This window comes from Brienomyrus brachyistius, chromosome 3 (assembly GCF_023856365.1).
Source record: "Brienomyrus brachyistius isolate T26 chromosome 3, BBRACH_0.4, whole genome shotgun sequence".
In the NCBI taxonomy this organism is placed as follows: domain Eukaryota; kingdom Metazoa; phylum Chordata; class Actinopteri; order Osteoglossiformes; family Mormyridae; genus Brienomyrus; species Brienomyrus brachyistius.
Genome location: NC_064535.1, coordinates 10520484 through 10544669, shown reverse-complemented (window position 1 = coordinate 10544669; position 24186 = coordinate 10520484). Strand labels below are relative to the sequence as shown.

The 24186-nt window shown below is 40.0% G+C and overlaps 1 protein-coding gene across 2 annotated transcripts in view; it reads right to left on the bottom strand.

Moving 5' to 3' along the window:
- The window catches only part of LOC125739013 (ankyrin-3-like), a 77532-nt gene that overhangs the window by 16107 nt on the left and 37239 nt on the right, over positions 1 to 24186 (bottom strand). The window contains exons 15-38 of one of the 2 annotated variants that reach the window (XM_049008618.1): positions 22843 to 23040; positions 20997 to 21095; positions 19784 to 19882; positions 18037 to 18234; positions 17339 to 17437; positions 16469 to 16567; positions 16280 to 16378; positions 15865 to 15960; positions 15555 to 15627; positions 15329 to 15388; positions 12140 to 12263; positions 9930 to 10017; positions 8420 to 8470; positions 8048 to 8154; positions 7049 to 7273; positions 6347 to 6501; positions 6048 to 6259; positions 5697 to 5901; positions 4672 to 4768; positions 4124 to 4352; positions 3705 to 3830; positions 3197 to 3319; positions 2774 to 2800; positions 613 to 694 (exon numbers count right to left, since the gene is read on the bottom strand). In XM_049008618.1, coding sequence (XP_048864575.1) covers positions 613 to 694; positions 2774 to 2800; positions 3197 to 3319; positions 3705 to 3830; positions 4124 to 4352; positions 4672 to 4768; positions 5697 to 5901; positions 6048 to 6259; positions 6347 to 6501; positions 7049 to 7273; positions 8048 to 8154; positions 8420 to 8470; positions 9930 to 10017; positions 12140 to 12263; positions 15329 to 15388; positions 15555 to 15627; positions 15865 to 15960; positions 16280 to 16378; positions 16469 to 16567; positions 17339 to 17437; positions 18037 to 18234; positions 19784 to 19882; positions 20997 to 21095; positions 22843 to 23040 — 2971 coding nt within the window. The remainder of the gene's footprint in view (positions 1 to 612; positions 695 to 2773; positions 2801 to 3196; positions 3320 to 3704; positions 3831 to 4123; positions 4353 to 4671; positions 4769 to 5696; positions 5902 to 6047; positions 6260 to 6346; positions 6502 to 7048; positions 7274 to 8047; positions 8155 to 8419; positions 8471 to 9929; positions 10018 to 12139; positions 12264 to 15328; positions 15389 to 15554; positions 15628 to 15864; positions 15961 to 16279; positions 16379 to 16468; positions 16568 to 17338; positions 17438 to 18036; positions 18235 to 19783; positions 19883 to 20996; positions 21096 to 22842; positions 23041 to 24186) is intronic. The other variant, XM_049008619.1, reaches the window with a different exon arrangement.

Sequence of the window (24186 nt, the reverse complement as noted above, 5' to 3'; positions counted from 1 at the left end):
AACAAGGCAACGATCAACATGGAGCATGAACATGCAGAAAATACGTTTAGAAATTTTGCTTTATTGACTCAGTCCCTTGCCTTTTATCTGTTTGATCTTTTTTTCTTTGAAAGTTTGTCTGCTTATTCTGCCTGTTTTAAAATAAAATACTAGATACATAATACCAATGCAATGTAATACAAATTTTGTCATTTTTCAGCATTTCACTTCCAAACTCCAAGAAGCGCTAAAAAGCCCAAGAACCATTTCCAATACATTTTCATTGAAAATGTAACAAAATGCTGCACAGTCACAAAGCCAATAAAAATAGATTTTTAAAGATAAGGACATAGTACATCATTATACACTTCCAATGAGTAATTTTTAGTTCATATAACAATGGCATTCATCCATTCATACACCCACCCAGCCTCCCACCCACCCACCCATCAGGGAATGTTGAAATAAAGAATAACGGCAACTTATAATTTCACAATAAATCATGCAAATGATAGAAACAGGAGTCTAGATTGACATTATCCAGAGTATCATTTGTAGGTAATATATGATGTATGAAGTATTTCCAGGCATGATATCTGTATGGATTTCATAAAGTCAAGAAGTCCCACTCACTCATTGCTGGCTCGGCCAGATAGCTGTAGCGCTTACGTAAGGCTAGTGATGCGAAAGTGTGGCGTCGCTCTGGTTTTTCAGTCTGCAACAACAACAAGAAAACTGTAGATCAATTGGAAAATGGAGAATGCATTTTCGTAGCATAAATTCATTTAATGATAGAAGGGGGGTTTTTTCCGGCCTTTTGTCTGAACTGATTCAACTTAGATTCTCAGCCAAGAATCAGTGTTTGAACTACACCAATTTCCTACAGTGACAGTAAGTTATATTAAAATGTCTTAAATGATGGTAGCTACTGGTAGCTGCATTAGGGCTATTGGCAGTCTCTAGGTGATGCAACTTGGGGGATGTTTCACTACTTTAGCACTTGAAGAAAACCTGATCTTATAAAATGCTTTGAAACCATTACATTTCGGAATGCTTCGGTTAGGCATTTAGTGAAGTTTTGAGTAGCGTACCCCAAACATACAAGGCCTGTTATTTTCATTGCATGATTTAGCATACGACGAGGGAGCGCATCTATTTCGTTTTAGCAGAAATGTGTGTAACTTGAAATTCATCTACAAATAATGGGGGAGATCAGAATGATCCTAGAGGGAACAAAGCTGACCAGAGAGGTGGGAAACAACCTTTCGCTCTAGAGGATGGTATGAAAAATTCCAATAACTGAAGAGAGGAGCAAAGAAACAAAATAAAACAAAGCTGAGTTACACTGATAATAAATTATGCCTCCTCCTTAAATAACAAGGTGATGTTTCACATATATGCAAAAATCAAACAACAAAGTATTACGGATCTATGTGAAAGATGACATACAAATCAGGGGCCTTAAGCATCAGTATCACCATCCTGCATCCCACAGCGGTTTATATCTATGTGCAATTTTTTCTGAGGAACTAAATTTACAAAATGAGAAGATTGACTAAAACAGAATGTAGATGGACAATTTTTGAAAAATAAATTTCAGCGCTTTTGAGTGCTATTTATGACACTTTAACAAAGAAAAATAAATAAATAGATCAGGGAGCAAATGTCACACCAATAAGTGGCTAGTATGACAGTGTTTTAAAGTGCAAATTGGGAAGCTTTGTTTTGTACACAACTGGCACTTTCAAAAATCCACAGAAAATCAGTGAAGTATCATTTTAACAAGGAACAAAACCAATGGGATAGTTGTGAGTAATTATTAGCTCTTTCCAGGAACATCGAAGTGAAGCGTACCTGTTTCTACACTTTTGAAAATATATTTATACATAACTGCCTCTGGGACTCAGAAACTATACCTTTCTGGCCAAAAGACCCCGATTAGCACCATGGACAGCAACCACATGGCTAAATTTCAGAACCTCTGCTTTGGGCCAGTTATCAAGAGCTCCCAAAAAAGCTCCTGCCGGCTCATGTTTGGTAAGGCTACGTCAGCAGCCAAAAGGAAGCCTCCCTGAGTGGCAGCTGGGCAAGTGGATATCTACTGCCTCCAACTTGGCACTGGAATACCTGCACTGGTGCAAATCATACCACAACACGCCCTGACTGGAGATGAATACAGGCCAAAATCTACTAGGCGATGCAACCTTTCACCCATTCCCCCTGCTCATCCATCCTTGCACTCATGTTTACTAATTAATACTGCTTTTCTGGTCTGAGACTCTGTGAAACTGCCTATGTGCCTCTATCCCTGTGATTCATCAAAACATTTAAATTCAGTGTGCCTTTGGCATGATATTTCAAGTAGGACTGGAACTGCAATTTGAGTTAATGGTATGATTACTCAATCAGTCTTTTGGCAACATCTCAAAATTTTCAGATATTTAATGACCAATAGGGTAGCTGAAAGATTAGTGTCCTGCACAAGCATTTCCACAGGCTAATGATGGCTGACAGCACGTAGTCTGAAAGTGTTTGCCAGTCTATACCTTAACCAAGACTGCATGGATGTTGAGGACAAAATCTACGGTACCAGAGACTGACAACACTATAGATTGGGAGAAAATATGGGAAAATACTCATACTTTAAGTTTTGGATCTAGTAGTCTACATGTATTACCAAATGCACAAATATCCATCTTCGTAACAGAGAACACAATGGACAGCCTTACAGCACAATAAGCTCACCAGTAAAAAGGAAACCAGCACACCGAATGTCATGAAGTAATGATATTACCTCATCATCTTGTTCTGACTCCATTTCCTTTTGGTTTCCAAGATGCATAGGAGAGAGTAATATAACGGACAGCAAGGGGAAAGAATCATCAAGGTATGAAAGGGCAGAACATGAGCTTTTTAAAATGCCACCACAGAACCAAGGAAACAAAAGGTCTAACATTCGCCGCCACAGAACAAATGAAAAGGACAACACTGCCTTCGTAGTGCACATGGCTTATGTGCACAGAACCAAGCGCAGGAATAAAATCAAAATCCTGATTTGGAGGGAAATGCCAAAAACATCCATAAGAGGCTCAAACAGATAAAAGACACATTCAGACAGTGTAAGATTAAATAAATCTTCTAAACTGGCATTTTTTGCCATACTTTTTATACATGATAGTGATATGATACCTGACTGTAATTTCATATATTCACTTACCTTTTTATGTGTCGGCAATGTGATGTTTAAATTGCAGATAGCAGTATGTGGAAGACCTTTGCTAGTTTTTGGCTCTCTTAAAAATGAAAGTCGACCGCAAGGTTCTTGGCTATTGTCTCTGACCTGGGGGAGTTAAAGTTGACTTGAAATCTTTATAATTAGCTACTTCAAACAGATTCAATGGTACGTAAAACTATAAGGCAAAGATCAGGCTGCCACGTGCAGGGAAGTCAGAAATAATGTTTGCTGTGCTAAAGTTACATAGAAAAGCTTTGACACATTGAACATGATTTTCTTAAATTGTCTGTATAATCAACCAGGTTGTTTACGTTTTTCTTCAATGCAAACAAAGAATAATAATCAGCAAATGTGCAAATAATAATAATTTACCCCGCAAGAAAGTAGATTTCTGTTACTAAGGCATACAAAGCCGATTCTGGGCATCTCCATAATAATAGTCTATTCAAAGTACCCATATCTAATACAAAATAGCAACCTGTTTTATTACCTTCACGCAGAATGGAAGTCTGTTCTCTCTGAAAGCATAAAAACTGAAAACAAGCTGCTGTCCAGTTTTTGCCAGGGGAGACAAATTGCCGTAGCAGTCAGCAAAAATGGGGTTGCCTTCCAAAACCTGTAAATAAAAGAATCATCTATAAAACTAAAAAAAACAAAAACGTGTTTTTTATACACAATCTCCAAACAGAATGCTATGAATAAAATGTGTAGAAGAATGCTACGTGTATATAAATGCAAAGACGTGTGACATGTATATAATTCAGTATGTCACGCAAATATTAAATAATGTAAGATGGGATTTTAAATCTTATTGCTGTCTGATAGTTCACTGCTTTGTAAAGAGGTCATGTGTATCACGATAAACAACAATGAACAATGTGTGTCAGGTCAGCAACAAACTACACAAACCTCAATGTCTTTACTCCTAGCCACCTCCTCGAAATTCTCCTGTTGTTCCAGAGTCTTGTCTACTTTGTCATCAGTCATACAAAAGCACCGCAGGTAGGATTCCATGGGGTCATTCATTTTGGCAAATACCACAAACTTTGCCAAGTACGGCACACAGATCAATTCCCTGTAGAGCTGAGATGCTAGACTTACAGTTTCCGCAATATGAAGGCAGTCGGCAAGCCAGAACCTATTAATGAATTGGAAAAGGGTTGTGTGACACACAATAAATTATGCTGCATAAGTGCCAAGAATGAAACTTCTACTATCACCTAAAGTGCTACTGTCAAGCCTGGCTATAACTTTGTTTGTTTGTTGTTTCTTAATGCTTTGCAGTATATATTAGACATAAGTCTGGGATCTCAGAAAAACATCAGAATTGTGGTAACAGCCGACTTCTACCTCAGTACGTGATTTCAAGTTGGTTCTTATACAACTTAAATTGTGCCTGTTAAACATTTTTGCACATTCTTGATTCTATACTCAGTTCTTCTGGTTCAATGTCTTACCTTGCAGATACATTTGTGGTAAAAGAGACAGAGTCTGTTACAATAGAGAGAGGAGTGGTGCCTGTAATATCTTCCCACTGAGCCGGGGAAGTCCCTCCTGAAAGGTATATATACAGGTATATATATAAAACAGACTTATTCAACAGAAAAAGCTCCTCAGGTGTGGATTTGCTTAAACATTCAGTATATGACAGAATTATCTGATGGATGTATGCCGTTTACCCACAATGCATACAGCTTATCAAGCACATGGTTATAGTAAACTTAATACTTAGTTATTTAGTTCTATAACTAGTTTTATAACCCCTCCCACATGCTTTAAACACATGTAAACTTATTAAGACACACTTTAACACATATGATATGTGGATGTCGGGCTAAGGATATGAGTAACATAATAATAATAATAATAATAATAATAATAATAATAATATGTAATGTATGCATATATATATATATATATATATATATATATATATATATATATATATATATATATATATATATATATATATACACACACACACACACACACACACATCACAGACAACTGTGATGCGTCTGGGAAAAATCCGCGATATAGCGGGGGCGCTATAACTGAACCGCGATATAGAGGGGGCGCGATAGCTGAACCGCGATATAGCGGGGGCGCGATAGCTGAACCGCGATATAGCGGGGGCGCGATAGCTGAACCGCGATATAGAGAGGGCGCGATAGCTGAACCGCGATATAGAGGGGGATCACTGTATATGTAAAGTAAGTCATGTTTGCTTACTTATTACCTAACAAGCTGCCATTATGACTGAAAGGCAAATGTTAAAACGGTAATATTTTACAATATAACGTACATGAAAACTACACGGCAAATTTCGCATAACTGTGTTCAGGTATCCCCATTAACCCTAAAAGGTATTACGTTCCAGTTTTGCAGAAGACAAGGGCAAATCACTGCAATATCTATAAACATGATATGATCAGTGGTCCACACCCTGTCAGTCTACGATCACGTCTACGGGGTCACATGCCTGTTATGCTGCACAAAAGCCGCAGGCAGGGGGTGGGTCCCGCTTTGTCGCCATGACTCCTCAGCCATGAGGAACGTGGGACAGGGATGGTCATTGTGATCGGCTTGTGGAATTTCCTTCTCCTCGGCTCCACAGTTACAATAGGACTGAAGACAGCCCTGCTCCCCATAACATTCTTTACCAGGTCTTCTGGGACGGGTTGGGCCTGCATCCAGAAAACGCATTATGTCCAACTCACAATGTCAGATTTATATACAAAAGCAATAATTTACACTGTAGTGTCAAAAAGCTAAATGAAAAAGTAAGTAGTTAAAATTTTTTTAACATATTAATCTTGGAAAAGATTCAAACCTGTAGGCCAACTCGAATCCTTTTGGTCAGAGCCCCTGGTGGGAAAGATGCCTGGACCTTTGGAACAGTTACACTGGACAGCACTCCACCCTCTGGACCTATGTGATTGCTTTCTTGCTTGATCCGGGACACCACCGCAAAGTACTGGGGGAAATCCCTGGTAACAATCCGGCAGATGCGCTTCTTGTCCAGCTCATCTCTGCTGTCCAATTCTTAAAAAGAAAAGACACCATGTAATTAAGGAGCATCCTCTCCAGTCAGAACACGTGATGATCATGCCTACTTGGCTATAATCGCACCTTCATCCATCCCGTTGAGAAGCTTGCGGAGTTCCTCTGCTCTGCAGTCGTAATGGTGCTCTTTCCACGTGTCACCATTCTCGCTTCGGAGAATAATCAGCTCTCTCTCCTTCCCTCTCAACGAGCCGAAGTGGGGAATCTCCACAATAACAGGTCTGGTGAACCACATGATCCTTAATATACTGGTGATATTTTTATGCTCACTGTGCCTCATAATATCTAACTTATTTCCTTCATAATAATCGCAGGGGGAATTTGCAATGACCGCAGCTCAGATCTGAATACTTTCAGCTGAAATTTCCTTTACAGAGGTAGCGACATGATTGCTCTGCACATTTACAACTTTAGTGATATTTTAATTAACGCTGAAAGCATTTACTTTTGACATTACACGGGGAAAAAAGGATTAATATTCATATACGGTAGTTTCCTGAACAATATGCCTGCACTCCTTCTGCAAAGAGCACAATAATTATTACTATTGTCTTTTCCTGTTTATCTGACAATTAGATATCAGGGTAATAGAGATCTATAAAATAAAATCCTAAAGTCATTTTTATGCCTATAAGAAGTGTGGGTCAGAACTGAACACAGATCATCTTAATACCGTAGCAAACCTTATTGCATTTTCCCACTGCTGAATGAGAGGCATCTGTCTTCAATGAAATGATACCCAAAATACAGAGTGTGAGTGAAACTCACCCGAGAAAGTGTGCTCCCGCTGGGCCCACTTCCACCAGACGGCTTGCCAGCCCCTCTCCTTCCACCATGGGGGGCAGGCAGGCTAGCTTATGCTTCTTCGCCAGGCGACACGTGATGCGCGTGGGGGCTGTGCACTTACGGGGAGGGATGACGATGCGCAGGCCATTGTGGCGGCTGCCTCGCATGGAGCCCCCCCGGGCATCAACCATAAAGCTCACCAGGAACCTGCAGGGCACCACATGACCGCCGATTCTATACAACTTACGCTAAAGTACAATATAAACACATTTCATGTCCATGTCTATTAAATTTCATAATACAATCTAAAGAACATATACTCTCATGAAGTAGTGTTTCCCTACATTTCATTCTGAAATGTCGCTCATATCTGAACTTGGAGAAATTTTGGTGGAAAAAATATGTTACTGTACATGCAAGTACAATACAAATCTAACTTTGGTCCTAATCAGACTGAAACTGTGAATATACATTTTACAGAGGTACATCGTCAAATGATCAAAAACTTGCTGCTATGACAACTAACATAACATAGGCTTATAGATGCCTGGATGTATTTATGCAGTGACTGATAAATATCAGCAACTGAGATACAAGAGACAGACTTACTGAGACCCAATGTTTAATAAGCAGATAAATAGATCATTATTTAAAAATACCAAAGGACACTGTGGAAAAATGAAACCAAAGTTTATATGATAGTTAGTTTGAGATTAACATATATGACATGACCAACAAATTATCAATATGAAAGATTTTTAGTTTCTCAAGACCTTGTAACAGCTAAAATGTAAATCCTAAATATCAGGTCATACTGTGCAAATATATGAGAAGAGTGTCATCTACTTTTGCACTTAACTGAAGGAGATAATTATAGTAAATTCTAATTATAATATTAATTATACTCATATTGCCACAGTTCCATGTATATCTGACCACTGGGTGACTTGGTTTCTTATAAAGCAACAAGCAGCTACTTACCCTGAGTGGACGGGACTGGAGACGAGATTGACGTTTTCGAGGGTTTCCGCAGCCCAGCTGTAGCGTCTGAGCGAGTCGGCATCATACTCCCTGGTCACCGTCAGATGCTGTGAATCAGACTCTTGCTAAGTCAAGATTCTACAGAAAACAGGCTGAAAGGTCAGCCCCATGGTCAATACTATCTAACCTCTCAGAAACATACCTTTTCAAGTCAATCAGAAAACTAAACTACGGTCTTTGATTTACATAAAGCAACCTTTACCTTTAAAAACCTATCACCTCGTTACAGAAACCTTCACCGACGACTAAATAATAAATTGAATAGGTCTTGCAGTCAACCATGCAGTTGTCATTCAGCAGTGCATCCTATACCTTATTTTGAGGATCGACAATGAAGGAAAGGTCCTTACTGGCACCCAGGAGCTTTTGGAGAAAAAAGACATTAAGCAAAAGTTCCTCAAATTTCAGGCAATAGGCGTAAAGGCAGTCACAAGCAGGACCTCAAGTTTGCATCAGTGCAGTACACCAATTCACTTTCATATTTCCAATTTCATACAATTAATGTTTCATTAAATACTTATTCGACAAGGATATAAAATCTTAACAGACTAAAAAAATTAATAGAAATCTTCAAAAAATAGACCTTAATATACTGTACTTGTTACAAGGCTCCGGAGCAACATACAGAATAGAAAGGAAATACTTTATTCTTTACTATGGGGGAATTGTCTTTTTGTCTATCCCAACTTGAGCCCCATGGGACAGATAGACACAAATACAGTTTGGGGGTCGTCCGGTAGGATCAGCAAGCATCCTGCGACTCTGGAGTAAACTGTTGAAGTGCCTCCCAAAAGGGCCCAACACAGACCATCTAATCATAGCAGTAATCTGCTAATCCACAAACCACCCACAATTGGATATATGTGACTGACTGCCATTCTAAGGTGTACAATATCTTTAATTAAGGAAAAAAAAAAAGTCTTCCTGCAATTAATGACCATTCAAAATAACAATTCCATAATCTCTCCGAGTTCTAAAAAAAAACAGAAATTGTTTTCAATGTTTTGAAAGCACTTGTTTAGGTCATAAATCAACGACTAAAAAAGCTTCAAGCTGTTGCACCCAAATTTGTATCATCAATCTTCCACAGCTGCTTATCCAGTACGGGGTCATTTATGACCCCGGGGCCCATTCTAGATAGAACAGCAGCACATGGAACACCCTGAATGGGATGCAGTCAATTATATGACATACATACACACTAAGGGCAAATTAGAGCCACCAACGCAAAAAAAATGCAGTTTTGTACTGCAGAAGGAAAGTGAAGCACCCAGAGGAAACCAGTGGGAACAGGGCAAGGGCATCAGAAGCATTTTGAATGTGGGGGAGGACACACTGGCATAAAGCTAATATTTTATGTTAAATGGGGGAGGGGGGGGGGGAACACGTCCCCCTCAGATTTAATGGTGGCAACGACCATGGAACAGGGTAAGAACACGCAAATCAACACATACAAGCCTTACAGTGCAAACCATTAAGTCACTGGACTGCCAAATTTTTTTTCATGCCATTTTAAAAGCAGTCCCTATGTTTAGGTGTGTACAGTGGCACACGAAATTTCAGCTGCAAATGTAAATTTACAAAAAAATTTAAAAAAATAAAAAAATCAGGAAAAAAAAAAACCTTGAATGGACTGGTACAGATCGCGTTTGAAAATCATAATAGTACCGATGTAGTTAGAGGGATGGCAACCCGTTTCCAAGAATTAACAGCCACTTGGATGTCACCAATTCATAAATAAAGGTGATTCGCAAATTTCGTTACACTGGACTTTCTAACGGCCAATAGGAAGGAGTGCAACTAAGAAACAAACTGAGCATACCTGATCCTTAGTGGGCACCAGAAGCTCCTCAATCATCATGCTGTCCCGAGCAAAAGAGCTCCTGTTCAGGGTGTTGGACCTATCTGAACTGAAGGAGCGGATTCTGTTGTATGTATAAGGTACCACATACATTTGGCAACAGCTACACCTTGTAACTTCCAGGGACTGGTGCATCACTTAAAAACCCACATGATATAGTAGAAATTGTTCTAGGATGTTAATAAAAAAGGTGAAGAGGAATGTGCAATGTGGAAAAGTGGATTAAATCTAAATTAGATTTATGAAGGTGCATTACACAAAGTACATACAAACAAAAGCATGTGTGTGTCTTTCTTTGGACTGGACATTTTGCAACTTCACAATAAATATTTCAATCTAGGCTTTTAAACAACTTTAAAAGCCTGAGTACAGAATCACACAAAATTGTTTTTTTTTTTTTTTTTTTTTTAGGGAATGTGACATTTCAAATGTTGACGTGAAACAAAGTGTGTACTCAGTCAGTGAAACTCAGTCAGTGAAAGTGTGTTCACTGACCGATTCTCAGAAATAACTGCTGAAAAGACAAACTGTATCTGTCCTGGCCTAAACTCATATAACTGAGCTGATGTGGAAAAAAAACCGGAAGATTTAAAACAGTAATGCTTGATAAACCTAATTTTTCAGTAGCTACAAAAGCCAGGTTTTGTTGATGCCAAGCCAATACAATGGAAAGGTACACACATTTAACTTTATGCTGGTACTGACAAAGGCTACTTGTCTAAGTATGAGTGCTCATAGATAGCTAACGAATCGAATGGATGAGTAACCGGTAAATTAACTCACTAGCCAGCTCGTCCCTGGAAGCTACATGATGCACAACAATCATATTAAATGCTCCTGCTAATTACGCAACGTAAAAATCTAATGAAGCAGAAAGCATTTCACCTTTTCGGTAGATGATGAAGGCGGTTTAAGCTGTTATTTTTCCATGGACTACCTTTGTTAAATGATCACCGCTCACTAAATATTTTTGCTTGATTAAAGAAAAAAGGTGAATACTTGGTTAATACTATAAATGATAAAAATAACATTGAAATGCACATCACAGAACGATGTTAGTGGAGTTTTAATGTGCAGTGAAGCAGCCAGGCTGGTAGAAAAAAAGACTCAGTCCCACAACGATGTTTTACCCTCTTACCTGACTCTAGGGCTACAACAAGAAATTAGGTAGAGGGGAAAGAAAACAGAATATATTGATAGCAAAGTACCCGAAAGCAACAAAGCAGAAATGCTGTGATTTTATGAAACTGTGTGTTCTGCTTTTGCATGTGTCCCACTCTGTGATAGGTCTATGCCCCTACTGCAGAATTCTGCATTTTATGTCAACTCGGTACTGAGCATAGATCTGTCCAAGAGCTTACAATGCAAGCATTACTTTGGCTGGTGACAGTAACAAAAAGAAAAGAAAAACACAAAGGCCATCATTCATGAAAATACAAGTCAATGACTAAACAATCCTGCCAAGTATGTCCCGGATTGGAAAGGAATTATTTATTCAAATTTAAAAAATGGTTCAGCTACACACAGCAAACCAGGTTTAAGGGGTTTTCACAACCTCCAATATTGCTGGATCGTTACAGCAAAATAATTTAAACAAATAATTTTACTTTGCCATTGAAGAAGAATACAGACTTTTCTAGCTGTCCTATGAGTTACACACAGAGCTGAGTGAAGCTCAGAATCAGAGTGCAAGATCAGTCATCTTCTCGCACCCCTGGAGCAGTTTACTGGGTTACAGGCCTCACTCAAAGGGCCCAACAGTAATAGGAGTACTTTGCCTGCTGTGGGATTCAAACCGACGACCTTCCGGACACATAGTCCTAAACCTACAAAGCTACCCGCCACCCCAGATAATATTTTTTTTTTGTTTGTTTTGAAATTACCTTAGAATGCTATCGTTTTTGTCAATGCTTAATCATATTTCAGTTTTTTATGAAATCAGAAGTGCAATTACAGTGATCCCCACAAATACTAAGACTTGCCGCATTCGACTGTTCTTTATCAACTCCGATGCATCCATCATATGTATGTTGGTATATTAAAATATATATATTTTTTATCCACATCTGCTTTCTTGACCACATTTTTATTTGAAAACAATGTTCATAAATTCATTACCAATCACAACATGCCACAAATATGACGAATCAAACTAGATTTAATTACGTTACCTTGCAGATCGAGCTCCTATACTGAACCCCATGTAACCCTCTTGAGGAAGCGAATCGTCCCCTAATTCTTTCAGATCTTGGGGCCGCAAGTATTTATCAGTATCGCCGGTCATCGCATCCTCACCTGAGAGAGAGCCGCAGTGTTAGCAGGGCAGAAAGGGGGGGTCGTGCCTTCTAAGCACTTCTCAACACGCGTCGGTCTAGTTACTGCCACCATGTGATAATTCATTGCAACACTACCAATGGCGAAGTTCCAAACACCGGTGTTACACCAATATCCAGCGCCGATAACGTGCTAAAATAATAAAAATAATACATTAAAAAAAACAATGACAAATAAATATATCTCGTAACAAGCAAATACAACTAGGAATTCGAAGTCCAGAAAGTATTTTTGTCACTGTCTTCAGAAGGAAATGTACGTTTTAAAGTATCATTAAAAAGAGAAATGGTTAATGGTCCTCACAACTGAGGGGGGTGATGCTGGGGGAGGTAGGACATGCGGCATCAACCCCCCTGCAGCGCGAAGCCGGTATCGGACTGCCGGTCTCCCGATGTTCCTCTACACTGCAACCCCCCCCCCCCCGCCCCCCGCCCCCCACCACCACTAAACTAAACTAAACTAAACATCCATCTCTAATGGAGCGTCTCTTCTAATTTAGTGAAAATTACAATGGTCCCGGTATACTAAATTTAGCGCTGTATGTCTATAAAAAACCCCCGCTCTCCGGCCATTAGTGCCTGTATAATTATTCCTTTCTTCCATCCCCACTGCAGTGGCTCTCGCAGCTACCGGTTCTCTTTCCGCGTCCCACTCGAAACAAATCCGTCTTCCCTTTGCTGCTGGCGATGTAGGTGAATTATTCTGGGCGATTCCGTTACCGCACAGAAGGTGAGCTTAAAGTCAACTTTACCGCACCGAGATAACAGTGCATAAAAAAACAACACGGGTTCTTACATAGTTTGGTAGCCATTATTGCAGCGAGCCTCATTTCGATGCTTTTTTTTGTCCTTAACTCAGTTGAAGATCAGTTTTTAAATCCATGGATCCGCGGAAGAAAAAAAAACATGGCATATCCACTAGGGATGAGGTTTGTATTTGTCCCCCAAACGTAAAATCGAAAGACTGCCCTGCAGACTTCAGATGACGGTCTGCTTTTACTGCTGTTGCTGGCAACTGCGCTGCTGCTGCGTGATCCGCGGCCGGTAGCGCTGAAACTCTGCGGGACTCCAGCAAACACATTGCTGAAAACGGCAAATGACCGAGCCTCCTTTCCACGACAGGACAGGACAGTGTGCGTTAATCGCGTTAATTTAGTTAAATCTCTTTAAACCCCTACCCCCCCTACCCGATGGCGCATCCGAATGACAAAGCACAAAAGCTCAGGGGAAATATTTATGTTAATTGTTCTACCTAAAATCTTAAATTATGCTGACAAACAAGATTTTTAAATATAATCGAAATCTCCCCATTTTTTCTGGGTTAGAGACTTTTTTCCTAGGTTCAGCTACGGATGTTTTATTATTATTGCTATTATTATGGTTTTTGTTCAGTATGACAGGATGTGCTCTTGCCTTCAGAGGGTACCAACTGTATCTTCTGCTTAGTATTTAGTTTTATTAGCAAAACATCTCTTGAAGCCTGTTACATTTAACTCATCTTCATCTTTATATCTCAAATACAGTAAGTTACTAAACTTCAGTGCTTGTCACGCTCGTTTCGTATTCAGTGGTATTTTTAGTAGACGTAGTTCAAAACAAAATGTAATAAGAAATAAAAGTCTTCGTATAACCAGTGACAGAACATAACATAATGACTTGTTGAGAATTCGTGCTGCGTTTTTATAGCCCTCCCGTAAAACACAGCAATTAAACATGTATAGTTTTCCAGTGCAAACGAACTTTACTCAAAAAAAAAAAAAAAAACAGCAGCAAAACACATAAAGCTGAAGCCAAATTCAGTTCTTGGGGAGGTAATGACCCCCCCACATAGACTATGGTTCACACTACTATATAACTGATCCCAATTAAACCAATTCACCATTGCAGAGTGTATGTTTGGCACTTGTGTACATTGAAATACAATGAAACTAGAGAGTGCTTTGTAAGCATACATAAGATTACAGTCCACAGTTTCCTTCAGTTTTGTGCATGTGACTTTGCTGCTGTGATATGTAACACAGAATTAATTATTATGCACTGGAAAATGACAGTTTATAAATGCACATATTCATACTCCCCTCTTTTAGTATGAACAGAATGTTTTCATAGATAATTTATTTTTAGAAGTCACAGAAATCGATGTGACCAAATTAAAGACTAAAGGAAAACCAGAACATTTTATTGAAATGCAGTTACTCCATCATGTTTTCACAAATTGTAAACATGTCGCGATTAAAAACAACATAAAAAGGCACATGGAAGATTTAGCAAACTTAAATACCGTATTGGGCTGAATATAAAATGACCCAGATTATAACTCGACCCCCCACTTTTTGGTAACTATTTTTAGAAAAAAAAATTGGAAAACCAAATCTTCCCCTTATAAAGAAAAATAACTGAATTTGACGAGAACATATAAGTTTTCGATGCGGCAGCCCTATAGTGGAAAAAGAGCCGTATTAATAAATGATATGACAGCTCTTTTAAAATAAATGTTATCGTCTTTATTAACAGCCACTATCAGTTCAATACTAGCAGTGGCACAGCCAGGCAAGCCAGCAATTAAGATGACACTCGGGGACACACGCTAAAGCCGCGCATTGACAGGGGCGGCAACTCTCACGCATCTGGCGTGACACTTACACTTTCAGACTCTCGCGCTCACTTAAGAAATCTTACGGTAAATCTATATTACAGTCAAGTCAAAGTCAAACAAGTCAAAACACTTTACAAAATATCATATTTGGCGCCAACTTTTCCCTTTTTTGCCTAGACTCTGAATATAAGATGATACCACTTTTTCAGACTTATTTTTATTTAAAAAATCATCTTGTATTCAGGCCAACACGGTATTTGGGAGACTGTAAACAAGAAAGGTTTTCTTTCATAGAAATTAAAGCATGATAAAGCTTTAAACTTTATACTTTAAAGCAAAGCAGATGATGCAACAGAGAGTAGGTTTTCAATTAATTATAAAAGCAACTTAATATGCCTGCAAATGACTTTGGAGTAATAAATGACAAATACCTTTTCCGACATCTGAAATATAGTCTTCATTGAGAATTTCGGGTACATTGGCTTTACAAACTGTGTAATTTGGATAAATAAAATGTTATGAAATGCATTTACAACACTCATGATTCCATGATTTCATGATAAAAACCAACCAAGGGAAATCAAATTACTGAACTCTTACAGACAACATATACATTATTTTTCGGCCTCAACAAGACAAATGTTGACTCACACTTACCCTCATCATCTGACATGTCCAGGAACTCATTCATGGTTTCTGGTACATTCATTTTATGTTTTTCATTTACTATCTATTAAAAGGAAGAAAAAAAGTCAAATAACAGTGTACAGACGCTCCTCTACTTATGAACTTTCAACTTACGAACTTTCAACTTACGAACTTTCAACTTACGAACTTTCAGAGATATGGACGAAGAGGACTGCGAGTCCACACTGTGTTCATTATTAGCTATGATAATAGTCAAATAAGATGAAATGAGGCTGAAATCATTCAGTACTACTCTGGTGAAAATAAGAGCACATCTTACCATGGTGGTCATCGTCTCCTCAGTCACTACCTTTAGAGTATCCACGACGGAAATGTAGCCCAGTCTCCTGGCTATGGACAATGCAGTGTTTCCATTCTAAGCGGAAACACAAACAAAGTTAAATCTTGGTAGTATTTGAGCAGCAAAACATATTTATAAACACAATTAATCTGTTCAGCTGAGAATAATGGTTATGTGTTTTACGTGGTTAAGTGTTTATAAAATTCTTTAAATAATTACTTGAGCCACTCATAGAATTGGTTTAAATGTGCGAACACAGGTATGCATGGGAGAATGGATGTAGAAATGTGTTTCAGTGAAAATGCTAAGCTTGTCTGTTTGATGTAGCTTTGTAATGTGGCATGCATAGTGTCCCACTACCTCTGGCCCATTCATTACTTCAGTTTACACGCACCATTGTAAGGTCATTGGGTGAGGCGTCGTACTGAAGCAGGACGTTGATTATGTGGGTGTGGCCTTGTTGAGCTGCCTGATGAAGGGGCGTATAACCAGTCTGCAAATGGCACAGATCACATGGGTCTTAACATCGTATACATATAACCCTTGCAAATTGTTGAATTTTTGCTCAGATAAAAGTCAGTACCTTTGTTTTCATATTGATGTTAGCCTGATGCTGTAAAAGGAAGTTTACCATCCTAACATTTCCATAGTGACAGGCCACGTGTAATGGAGTGTAACCCATCTGTTAGTAAAGAAATGACACTGCGTGAGAGAAGTCCTTGTTCTCCTGCATAACATCTATATTTTAGGTTGACCATATGAAAACATAAATATATCCAGTAATCCATTTTGTTTATAGTTCACCTTTTTGCTGAATGTGAAAAACTTTTTTTTAAATTAATACTGGACATAGATATCAACGTTAGCTACTCTAAATATACCACATGAGATCTCTGACAGAATTTTGCCCTGTAGATTGACTTTGGCAGATTTCATTTGGCAGATTGCTTGGAACATCTGCACATTTTTTTTTTTTAAATAAAAATTAGGTTCATGATCTAGGTTAAGCGAATAGTAGTTGATTATGTCGGTGGTACAATCAACACATCAAGTAATTTGGAACACCTGTCCTTGGCAGATGATCTTTGGGACATTTCTTTGGTACACACACACACACACACATGCACACACACACACACACACACACGCATGCACACACACACACGCACGCACGCACGCACGCACACACACACACACACGCACGCACGCACGCACGCACGCACGCACACACACACACACACACACACGCACGCACGCACACACACACACACACACACACACGCACGCACACACACACTCACACACACACACCACATAATCTCTTTACATTTGGGCTCCACATTGATTTAACATAACTCCTTAAGTTACATTTATTAACTAACTATAAATTAACACTCCTCTATTTTTATCAGTAGAAACTGGATGCTTCCATTTGGGTCCGACTGATGTTCACCTTTGTCTGAGGGTCAACATTTGCTCCGTGTTTGATCAGAACCTCAGCAACATTAAGTTTTTCCTCTTGAGCTGCTAGGTGGAGAGGTGTCAGACCGCTCTAAAACAGAAAAGATATCGAGACACAATAGTCAGCTAACTGCATGTTTCTCAGAGGAAATCCATACAATGTAGAGAGAACAAGCAAACGTCACTCAAAGGCACGACGCAGGACCAAGTAACCCACAACCGAGTGGGAGGCAGCAGATAATGAGCTACCCTGGCAGTTATGTTGACGTTAATATGTCCATGAACATATACTGTAAAGGACAAGGATAATTATTTAATATTATGGAGAAATATGAACTTTAATTATGCATACACAAGATCAGTATTTATGCACATTATACTAATGGCAGTGTTGGACATTTCAGGTTCAGAATTTACAAATCCAGACCAAGATTTTGTTGCTACCACCCAGCTGAGTTACTCTGTGACTCTTTATGCTCAACTGGTTGGTAGAAACAAAATCTTGGTCTGGATTTGTAGCTTCTGGGCCTGAAATGCCCAGCACTGCAAATAGGCAGAGCACAGAAATGATATTTCAAATTTAACATACACTGTGGATCCGCTGCCTTGCACATTACCAAGTGAGATCTACAAACACCCCTGACAAAGTTACTCTGTGGCTACTCTCAAAGGCAGGTGGGTGGGGATCACCTTGTTGCCCAGGTTGACGTTGGCATTCCTGGTCAGCAGCAGGGACACCATGTCTGCATTGCCCTCCTGTGCAGCTAGGTGCACAGGGCTAATGCCCTGCCGTGTCACTACACTGGTATCTGCTCCATACTCCAGCAGCGTGGTGCCAATGTCCATTTGATTCTTCTTGGCAGCGATATGCAGAGGGGTATAGCCATTCTGCGGACACGCAAACGGGAATCCGTTCAGCAGCCTCCTCCATGCATGTGAATTTCACAGCATTTCAAAAACACCATACAGTAGCTAGACTTTGACCTGGGTATACTTACGTTGTTTGTTAAACATAATCAAGGAAAAGTCTGACTGTTCTGACGGTTTCAGACCTTCACAAATTTTGCAATTTCGAAATGTATTGAAGTGAAAACATGATTGTAGAACTTTTTTGCAAATGGATTTGATGGGATGCATCAGTGAACTACGATCAATTGAATGGGGACTATGCTTCAGCAAGGACACTCAAGGACAGTGGATACAAAGTCACTCCAGGACTGTGTTAGCTGTGTGCTTTGGATCGATGTCATGCTGAAAGGTGAACCTTCACCCAAGGTCGCACGTGCCCTAGAGCAGGATTTCATCAAGGATCTCTTTGTGTTTACCTTTGTTCATCTTTTCCCATCTTGATCAATATCCCAGTCTGCATCCCCACTCTATGCTTTACTGGTGTAGCCAGGTGATGATCAATACTCTTCAGTCATGGAGTTTAATTTTGACTCATTATATTATAGAAACCCCAAATATCCAACACCTTTTACTTAGGACTGGGTAGAAAATATATATAGAAAATATTGGTAGTGATCTTCCTTCCATCTCCCCTCCCCTATTATTGATAATTGTACAGGAATTTATTTGCACTATGCAAGTTAATCCAAAAGTCCTTCTTTAGCACTGGAATGTCTACCTAGAACATTGTCATGTATGTTAGAAAAACCTTTATTTTGTTTCACTGTGTACCATACATGGCCGAGTTGATGATAAAATTTTATTTGACTTTGATCTAGCCTTCTGACCATGATGAAAGGCCAGTATATTCCTGAGGTCCAATGGTGACCTGTCACATTTTTTAATACCCCTTTTTGTGTTAAGCAGTGTGTGAGGGTGGATGAGGTGCAGCTCTGTCTTTTGAAATTCTACGTCAATGTCCAGAAGGTTCGTAGTTCCAATCCCAGGGCTGGCAGTGTAGTTATATAATGCTGTGCTCTTGAGCAAGGGTCTCAAACTCAAAAACTCTGGTGTACTGGATAAACAGCAACCCTGCGCTCTGATCCCAACCTTTGCTCTCACCAGGATACGTGTGTCTCACGGAGATCAAAGAGGGATATGTGAAAGTCAAAGGCCTCCTGCGCTCTTGCACTCACACTTGTACACATGGCAGACAAACATATCTCTTCTAGATCCATGCACTGACACAACATACAGAAAGTGCCCTCCAATGTTCAGCCTTACATTACATCACACCGTTTTTTTTAGTGTCCTGCTGGCTGCAGCCAGTGTTTGAGCTCCCTCCTTGTACACCATCAGTTCATCATAAATTGTGTGCAGTGTTTTTTTCAATAATCGCCAACTGTCAGTGAGATTTGTGGCAAATTTCTCTTTCATGCTCACATCCTAGGAGAATCGTAAGAGATTGAAAATGATTCTACAGGCTGCAAACTTCTGGAACACTCTAGAAACAGGATTACCAGAACGGCAGAACGAGTGACTGACGTACCTTGGCAGTTGCATGGGGTGAAGCTCCTTGGTCCAGCAGAAGGAGGGCAACTTTCTGGTTATCATAATGTGCCGCTACATGCAGTGGAGTTAGACCACTCTACAATAAATGCAAAGTTCCTCATTAGTTGGTTGTTGTTATGAGTCTCGTGAGAATTGCCTAATATCCACTCAACCAGATTCACTTGTCGAGTCGGGGATAGTGAGTCACAGCCTGCAGTACAGTACAGTACGCGGAGGGTCAATAAAGCCAACAAGGCTACAGATAGTCTACAAAAAGCAAGTGTACGTGATATTTAAGAAGTCTGGGTTTTTATGTAATTTGTCATTTTGTTTTAAGATCTTTAGATTAAGACTTTGACCTGTACGATGCGTGGCTGGACAAAAAGTTTGATTCTTTTACATATGAAAACCGGTTCAACTGATTCACTGAAAAGAACCAGTTCAAAAGATTGATTAATTCAGGATTCAGATATCATTATCATTCACTTTGATAGCTGTTTTTGCATGCAAGTGGTTCTTGCTAAGATCGTATGACGTTGTAGTTTGCATACTTCTCTCTGACTAAAAATCACACAAATACAAATGTGATTCCTCATTGTACTGGACTTGGGTACTAATACAACAATCGCGTTAGAACAGATTTGCGGTGATGCTTCTAGGAGCCTGATACGAACTGTCCTAGCAGTGCACTTCACACCTGCACTTAATGTTTCTCACTCCTATTGAAGGTCACTTGATGTCATCCTATGATTCATGAGAAACTGTCGGATAAGTTAACGTTCATCTCTGGCATGAGAAAGTCGCTCCCCCCTTTACATGGCTGGTTTCTGGTCGTCCTGCTTCACCTTGTTCTTCTGTCCTGTTGTCTCAGAAATTTTGAACCTGGAAGCTACCTGCTGCTCAGCGCAGCCTTCTGCCAGCTGAACCACGATTAAACCAAGATTTAAAAATGCAGATTTGTTTAAAAATATAGAGTGGTCTCTTAATTTTGTCCGTGACTGTCAGTAGACGAGTTCCCTGTGCAGAATACGCCCGGCAATCGATCCAGTTGATTGTTTAATATGAAAAAAACCTTTGAAAAATGGAAATACTTTCCTAAGCTAGCAGTGAAACATTTAATGCCCAGTATAATACGACAGCTTTTTTGCCCCCAACCCCACACATAACTTTGACATAGAATGACATGGACTTTCATTCTACCAACATCGCACCTTTCCTGCTGCATCTGGTGATGCTCTCTTCTGAAGAAGCAGATTAGCCACTTCAATCTTTCCATACTTCGCTGCCACGTGTAAAGGACTAAATCCTTTCTGTGAAAGGAAAATTAAACGCTTTCAAGAGAAGTGAACGGTTTCCATAAACATTTAAACACTTGGCATTTTGCACCAGGTTAAGACAAAAGCAAAAATGAACATTCAAAGCGGTTTGAACACATACAAATGTCGTTTTTTAGGCTATATCATGTTATGCCCAGTAAGTTCTTATTTACAATGAAATACATCCATCCATCCATTTTCCAAGCCGCTTTTCGTACTGGGGCGCGGGGCAATGAAATACAATAGAATGTTAAAATAATACTATGTGCTATTTTGCCAATATACTATATTGCCTGACATTTTTTGATACAATGTCTTTAATCCGTTCCAGCACAATTCAGCTCTGTCTTTCGAAAGATGTTTCATTCTTTGTGCCTTGTTTTTACTTTTAAACTTCGAAATCCCTTAGGAATGTCCACACACTCTTTCTGCATGCATGTAACAGTACAGTATGCAATTAACTTTTGATTAACAATGGAAAAATGCTTTCTTTTTAGTTGTTGTATTACTTTGTTGCAGATGAAACAGGCACCACAGCATGGATGGCCATAAAACAAAGTAAATAATGGTAAGTGACACTGCACTGCAGTCAGCTACATAAAAACAAAAACCCATTTAATATGTTATAAGGCAGCTAGTAATACATCTAAATGATGAAGTATACATTTGGAGTACAGATTGAAAAATAATGCAGTACAGTGAGGGGGTGGCACAGTGGTGCAGTGGTTAACACTGCCACCTCACACCTCTGGGACCCGGGTTTGAGCCTCCGCCAGGGTTCCGTGTGTGGAGTTGGCATGTTCTCCCCATGTCATTGTGGGGTTTCCTCCAGGTACTCTTATTTCCCCTCACACTCCAATAACATGCTGAGGCTAATTGGAGTTGCCAAATTGCTTATAGGGTGTGCATGTGTGAGTGAATGGTGTGTGAGTGTGCCCTGCGATGGGCTGGCGCCCCATCCTGGGTTGTTCTTGCGCCTGTAGCCTCCCAGTTAGGCTCCGGGCCCCCTGTTACCTTGAACAGGATAAGCGGGTTTCAGAAAATGGATGGATGGATGTACAGCAACAGATGATCTGCCCCTCGCAATCCCTTGCCCTAAACCATACAGAACTGGATTGGGATGAGCTGGATCAAAAGGTATGTGCAAGACAACCGCCTTGTGCCCAGAATTGGTGGGAACTCCTCCATGACTGGTGGAGAAGCATTCCAGATGGCTACATAAGAAAGCTGGTTGAAAGAACGACAGGAGTCTGTAATGTTGTCATTGAAGTAAATGGGGATTTTTTTGAAGAGTATTTTGAGATGTTCTCTGGGTCGTTGCAATATTTGGTATGTATGACATCATTGCCTCAAGGACTTTTTACTAGAAGCTGAATCATAAAGACAAACGCATTAAAAGCAGGTGTGTCTAGACTTTTGACTGGTACTATATATATCAGGGGTGGCCGATCTTATCCGCAAAGGGCCGGTGTGTGTGCAGGTTTTTGGGGTAACCTTTAGGTCAGCTGGTCAAACCCAGGTGTGAGGACTCTTCAGCCAATCAGTCCTCTAATTAGTGACCTAATTAGGGAGTTGCAGTGAAAACCAGCATACACGCCGGCCCTTTGCGGATAAGATTGGCCACCCCTGATATATATTTTGAGAAACGTTGCCAGGTTGAGAGCCTGGAAGTCGTGCAAATGTTTCCCTGAGAGAGAATCACCCGAGTGAGCATACTGACGGAAAGCAGAGCTTCTCTGACCTTTGTGGTGGCTGAGAGCGAGGCCTCGTGCGCCAGCAGCACGCCTGCCACGTCCTCGTGGCCTTCGCGGACCGCCAGGTGCAGCGGCGTGTATCCCGATGTGGTGCAGGCGTTTGCCGAGGCCCCGTGCTTCAGCAGCTGCTGGACTATGTCAGCCTTGCCTGTGCGGCTGCAGATGTGCAGCGGCATCTGGTCATCCTGCACATGCATGCAGAGAAGCATAACTGAGCCAATCTCACACGCCTGGGAATATTTGCGACACAAAATGTTACAACGAGGTACGGTGTTTATTTTTTTTGTGCAAAGCAATTGATATCACCTTAAAGGTTTAGGTACAGGCGGTCCATAACATCTGTCCCCTAAATCTGTCTTCAAATTTATTTATTTATTAATATAAAGTTGGAATTATAGTAATGCAGTACATAATAATAATAATAATCATAATAATAAACCATCCATTTTCCAAACCGCTTATCCTACTGGGTCACAGGGGGTCCGAAGCCTATCCCGGAAGCAATGGGCACGAGGGAGGGAACAACCCAGGATGGGGGGCCAGCCCATCGCAGGGCACACTCACACGCATACACCATTCACAATTTAGTAACTCCAATTATCTTCAGCATGTTTTTGGACTGTGGGCGGAAACCAGAGTACGTGGAGGAAACCCCATGACAACATGGGGAGAACATGCAAACTCCACACATGTAACCCAGGCGGTGGCTCGAACCTGGGTCCCAGAGGTGTGAGGCAACAGTGCTAACCACTGCACCACGGACAAGACCCACAACAAGAAGAAACACCACAAACAGTACCCAGTATAAGAACATCCGCCTTACGGTAGTTATAAATGGACTGCCATAAAGCCTATCACATAAAACATTTCTGTAAAACAGAACACCACAAAGTGACATCACTTAGTCACAAAGTAGTGTTTGCATTCTTTATTATGAACCATCATATTTAATTCAAATCTTCAACATAATAGGCTTTATGGCAGTCCACTCACAAGCATGAGTTTTCTGTAGGTCGGCTGTTCTTATCCCAGGGACTGCTTCTACATTAAAATGATACCATCTGTTGCTCTGATTAAATTATTTTTTTAAAGCATTTTTCCCCAAATAAACAGCTAAAAATCCCATTACCGTAACAGTTTTGAGACCAAGTAACACAAAACTTTCTACTTTATTGCATATATCCTACAATAAATAATTTGCATGATAAGATATATGCCTATTGCTCAATTTCTTCGTAGTTTTGCTGTAATTCTTACCCTGAATTTGATTAAATACTTTAGTTTATCAAGTACTCCTGAGGATGAATTGACAGGTTAGACAAGGATGTTGT